Genomic DNA, 5,738 nt, shown 5'->3' with positions numbered 1-5,738 from the left:
GCTTGTCATGAGACAGTATGTGTGGCTATCCTTTGTAGTACTAACTAATCACAGTACTAATCCATCCCCTATCACATACTTGACTACAAGCTCCATATTGACATCAACTAGACTCCCACAAATGCTTCATAATTACTTGCTCGCCGCGACTACAAACAAGGTGGAGACACAATGGCCTACATAAGAGGATGAGGAAAGGGCATGTATGATCCACTACTCAATAGAAATAGGAAAAGAAATGTCAACTCTCTCTCACAGTGGCCTGCATACACATAAGAAGATACTTAGTTTATGCCCCTCTTACAAGAAAAATGAACCAAAAAGGTACTCCATGATCAGCTTGCCATGTGGCCCTAATCCATAAACTTTATCCAATGGTTCAAAATTGCTCCCAAGAGTTCCATGCTTTACCAAGACCTAATGTAGGCCAAACAAGAGTAGCAAAGCAAAGATTCCCAACCATTTAAAAACGGTTTGCCGTCATTAGCTTGCCATGTGGCCCTAATTCATAAGCTTTATCAAACGGTCCAAAATTGCTCCCAAGAGTTCCATGCTTTCCCAAGGCCTTATGCAGGCCAAAAAAGAGAACCAAAGCAAAATTTAAGACCGTTTCAAAGAATAATGTGAGATTTTAAGGACAAGAGTCTGAGATGGAGAGCCACAGACCCCACAAGGCACACAAAGAGCAACAAATCTACACTAATCTGACCTATCTATGTGTATATGTTGCACCATCTATGTCCCCTAAAGCGCTTGTCATGCTTGCAAAAGGCGAAACATATAAAATACAACCCTGGGCACAGCCTTTACCCGGTCCTCTATTTTCTTTGCCCAAGGGATGATTGATACAATCTTGGGCACAGCCTTTACCATGTCCTCTATTTTTGTTTGCCCAAGGGATGATTGATTACTTACACAACTTAGCTGTGGGATCTCCCCTAGAAGAAGAGCGCATGAAATACGTCTTCTGGCCTGTGTCCAGAGCGCACTTTACCTCATCTTCTAGACCGCTTCCGGGTTGAGTTGGTCATGCCTAGCACATCACTTGCTTTCGGCAGGCCCTGCTGCTGAGAATGCTTTGGTGGGCGACCCACCCCTCTCTTAGCAGGCTGTTGCATATTGTTAGGGGTAGCCCTCCCTTTGAGGTTATCACTCTCCTTTCCCTTGTATGGAGCCAACCCGGAACCTTTTGATGTAGAGCCCATATTTGAAAATCCAGCCTTCTTTTCCGAAACGTTTTCAGATAACCTATCTTTGAAAATGGTATCTTTTGATGTGTGCCTGGGCGATCGACTGGACCCAGGCTCCTTAATCTCCCACTCATTCCCAGGAGTAGAACCAAGCCTCTCTTTGACCTCATTCGCTGCCTCCAAGGGAATGATCCCATTCTTCAAGCTGCTAGAAACTTCCAGAATCGCCTGATTGTTTGTCACCCTCTTACAATCTAAGCTCTCTACAGCTTTCTGGACATCAGTACCTGTATTTACACCCCTTTTTGCATCAATACCTTTGTCGGCCGCCCGGGCTCCGTCACCTAACCGGCTTGCAAAGCTTTGATGACTCATGCGACGGCTTTCAATGCTGGTGCTCACATCAGACTGCTTTAAAGCTCGGTCTCGATCCCTTGAAGTCCTGTCCATTGAAGACAATAATTTGAGCCCCCCTTTCTTCCTCCCCTGACCTGTGATTTGTTTGGAGTCCCGCTTTCTAAACGAAGGCCCTTCCTGCCTTACAAGAGCCTCCGTTTCAAAAACATGTCCCATTTCTTTCATTATACATTCCCGAAGACCAGACGCAGCAGCAGACTCCGATGAGTCTCTGGGATAGTACACCAAAGCATTACTCACCATTAGTAGTAAGTCTCGGAAAAAGTGCAGACTGCCCGAATATTGACCCTCTTCCAATTTGGTGCGAATCATTCCCAAGTCAATGGGGGCCCGAACTATGCGGTAATACATATCATTATCCTGCAAGCCAAAGATATGTCAATGCAGGGACATTGCTCCAATTTGCACATATACAAATAGCCACCCTCTGTGTGTGTGTGTGTGTGTGTGTGTGTGTGTGTGTGTGTGTGTGTGTGTGTGTGTGTGTGAGAGAGAGAGAGAGAGAGAGAGAGAGAGAGAGAGAGAGAGAGAGTGTGTGTGTTCGCAAGCGAAATGTCTCACCTCTGGCTCATGGTTGTGCCTGAAAAAATGGCCACTCCTATGGGCACAGATGGTCCTCAGACTCTCCAACAAAGGTATAAGCTTCCCGGCCACTTTTGGCTCTCTCCGATTTCTTCTGCTCATCGGGGAAATGTCCTCATTACCATCCACGTAAGAACCCACCTCACTTTTCTCGTACCTGCTATCTCCAGAAAGTCTTTCTGCTTGGTGCCAAGCTTCCATGTCAGGCCCTTCCTTGCCTTCTGGTGACTGCATGCTTTCACTTGCATCATGGCTCACACTTAAGGACTCACTCTTTACTGACGACGAGTGCGGAGTGGCACTTGGCATGCGTCTTGGATCATCAGTGTCTCGTGCTCTATGTTTCCGGTCTGCACGACCCATGAGTCGTCGTCTTTTACGTGTGGGGATCTCCTTGTTGACAACTTCGGCCGACTCCCCCCAAATCTCATGGTGGAGAGAATTCTCGGTAGAGCTGGTACTTTGGGTTTTCTTTTCGGAGGTCATGGGTGCGACCACAAGCTTCCTCGAATGGTCTTTATCATTCCTTGCAATATTTGATCCTGGTAAAGTCACATCCTCCTCCTTGCAAGCCAGCAACTCTTTTTTGATCCTGCTAGTCGAAGCATCTGGGTTCAAAGCTTTTATGGCTAGCGCTCGCTGGCCCTTGCCTTCTGTGCTATCAGCTGATTCTACAGGTAGGTTACACGCGGCCTCTGCAAAACTTTTTTCTCCCAAAGCTTTTCGCACATAGCGCTTGTCATCCAGATCATCATGTGTGTATACTTCCCTGCTGAATCCAGGGCCACTGCCATCACCACTTCGCCTCCGCTTAACATGCTGAGATCTGAGCCGTGGAGAGCATAAGCTCTGTGATTCATCTGACTTTCTACCGCCGTCGTCATCATCTACATATGAACTCTTGGCCAGGTTTTTACACTCGTCAATATTGACCGACTTCAAGGACGGTGACACTCCTGGTTTCACGGATGTATCACCTTGAAGCATATCACCTGCTTTGACGGAAACATCAGGTTGCAAGGCAAGTACAGTATTTCCCATCCCTGCTGGATCTTCACGGTCATCACTCAGCCTATCAATGGTTGAAGTGCGGTTAATGTTGTCCGGAGTCTGCCTCATAGGGATCCCGTTTGATGTACTCACAATACTACCTCCACCTTGTTTGATATTGAGAGAGAGATTGGGATCTTTATTCAACTTCTCTTGCTCCTTTGATGTAGTGTCGCTTTTGCTTAAGCTCAGATAAAGAGTGCTACCGGATGATAGTGGTTGCTCTTCTTGCTTAGGGATGACACGACCATTTTTGTTTGGTACACTCTTATCATGATGCTTTGGTGATGAGCTAGGAACTTCATTATGCACCCGCTTGTCAGCCCCATTTGACTGCTTCATCCGAGCAAGTGCAACATCCATACCAGTCATTGTGGTGGAGACCCGGGTCTCGGGCGTAGAGTGATGCATGGGTGTCTCTGATGTGGTCACATGAGAAACACCCATCAAACGATCTTCGGGATAAGCAGAACAAGCGGCATGAGCCACCTCAGATGTCGTTGCCATACCACTACATGGCTTCTTGGAGTCACATGCAATAAATACATCTGAGTCACCCTTGTGATGACATGGTGCTTCAATAGAGTCGCTACCTCCCGGCTCTGCATTTGAGCCGTGGGTCTTGTCTTCTGATAGCAGTCTCTTGATTTTGCTCTCCAGAGACCTGCATGAAAGGGGAGCCAAATAGCAATTGAATTGAATAGTATTTAAATAAATCAAAACAACAAAAGCAAAAAGCACAAAAAACATGAGAAGCTCACCCAATGGAGGTGTCATACTGTTCAAGCTCCCTCTTGAGATGGGCGACGCGGAGGCGGCGTAGCTCTTCATACCATTGTGTAGAGCCACCTTCTCTGCACAAGGGAAAGAATAAAAGAATATAAGTCACGCTAAGATTCGGAAAATGAATCAGAAAAAGCAGAGATCTGCTCTATGTGATTACCGGCCTGCATCGGCACCGAAGCGGAGCTGGATAGCATGATACCCTGCTCTGCAGGCCTGGAAAAGCATCTTCCCGTTGTATAAGCTCATTGCTTTTTAGGGTTTAGTAGATTGTTTTCTTGAAAAAGAAGCTCACCTCTGGTGTGAACGAGAAGCTGGCTGGAGCGCGAGACTGAAGCTCCTCGGAGACGAGTGCCCAGTTGTCAGCGCCATGCTTTAACACAGCGCTGCCGAGAAGCAGCTCCTCCCAGGTTCCCCAGGGGTTACTATTCGGGTTAGCGTTAAAGTTAGCATTGGTAATGTTGTTGTGAGTGCTGTGCTGGTGTTGAACGTGACGAGAAAGAGGATCTGAGCGGGCGGCCATTACAAGCACAGGAGAAAGATCAACCATGGCCTTTGCGCACAGATCTACCCATCAAGAGCTACAAAAGGATCAAGAGCTACAAAAGGAGGTAGAGACAGAGAGAAAAGGGGAGAAGAAAGAGAAAACTTGCGCACCGACACGTTACAACCACACCTCACAGACAAAAGCATACAGAAACGACCAAACAAGCAGATGGGCATGCAGAGAGAGAGAGAGAGAGAGAGAGAGAGAGAGAGAGAGAGGAAACGCACGCACGCACACACAGACAGAGCCCACGCAGATTCAAACAGATTAATTTCTTGTTTAAATGGATTGATTTGAGCTTGATTACGTTGGCTAATCTTCTTCTTTAATGTTTCTTTTTCTCGTCTCGCGATGTTCCACGCCCACACACAGATCTGGTGGAGATGGCGGGGAGAAGAGGGTGAGGAAGAGAGAGCGTCCCGACACACACGAGAGCGAGTTTGTGTTTGTGTTTAGGCCTATCCCGTTGGGCGGCCGCCCAGAAAGCCCTAACAATTTTTGGTGTCAATTTACGGTAATTTTGTTTTACACGACAAAGCGCCTTTTTGCCATGCCAAAATTGAAAATTCCTCGATTATACCGCCATTTCTTAGCGAAATTTTTACTTTTTCTTCTGCTTTTACAAATAGAAGTTTGGGGCTAGTGTCACCCACATCCACGAACATGCAAGCACATCTGGTGGTTGCAAACTTTTCTAGTCACACTCGACAGAGGAAAAGTATGGCGTCTGCTAACTGATGTAAAGTATTAAGTTTTATGGTGATTCATGTCTCTCAAGCAACCTTCTTGCATGGACTGGCGAAGATAGTTGAAAGAGTGTGTGGTATGTGGAATGTGTGTGTAGCCATAGAGGACATGGTATTGGTCCAATGGATGTGAAGACGATGTTTCTTATAATGGGGATCTTGAAAAAGATGTCTACATGAAGCAGTCATAAGGTTTTGAGATAAAGCCTAAGAAGCCAACAAGGGTAGAATTGGTGTGTAAACTCAAGAAAGCTTGGTATGGACTAAAGCAAGGCTCAAGAAAGTGGTACATCAAGTTTGATAAGTACATTCAATCCCAAGGTTATGTACGGAACCAAGAGGATCACTACTTGTACACAAGGAGGTTGAACGATGGTTCCCTCATCATTTTAATATTGTACATGGATGATATGCTTATAGCCG

At 46.3% G+C, this 5,738-nt stretch overlaps 1 protein-coding gene across 2 annotated transcripts; it reads right to left on the bottom strand.

The window, feature by feature from the left end:
• Nucleotides 1-596: 596 nt before the first annotated feature.
• Nucleotides 597-5,013, bottom strand: LOC147420472 (uncharacterized). Of its 2 annotated transcripts, XM_086504251.1 has the most exons (5): nucleotides 4,318-5,013; nucleotides 4,183-4,238; nucleotides 4,001-4,093; nucleotides 2,169-3,903; nucleotides 597-1,967 (listed from the first exon to the last, which is right to left on the bottom strand). In XM_086504251.1, exons 1-5 carry the CDS (start codon nucleotides 4,570-4,572, stop codon nucleotides 996-998), a joined length of 3,111 nt encoding a protein of 1,036 aa, XP_086360377.1. In that variant the 5' UTR covers nucleotides 4,573-5,013; the 3' UTR covers nucleotides 597-995. The 2 variants fall into 2 exon arrangements, with proteins under 2 accessions (XP_086360377.1, XP_086360378.1); XM_086504252.1 differs by lacking the exon at nucleotides 4,183-4,238 and having other exon boundaries at nucleotides 4,318-4,536.
• Nucleotides 5,014-5,738: the final 725 nt, after the last annotated feature.

This window comes from Adiantum capillus-veneris, chromosome 28, assembly GCF_014529385.1.
Source record: "Adiantum capillus-veneris isolate H3 chromosome 28, ASM1452938v2, whole genome shotgun sequence".
Lineage (NCBI taxonomy): Eukaryota > Viridiplantae > Streptophyta > Polypodiopsida > Polypodiales > Pteridaceae > Adiantum > Adiantum capillus-veneris.
This window is presented reverse-complemented; position numbering and strand designations above follow the sequence as displayed.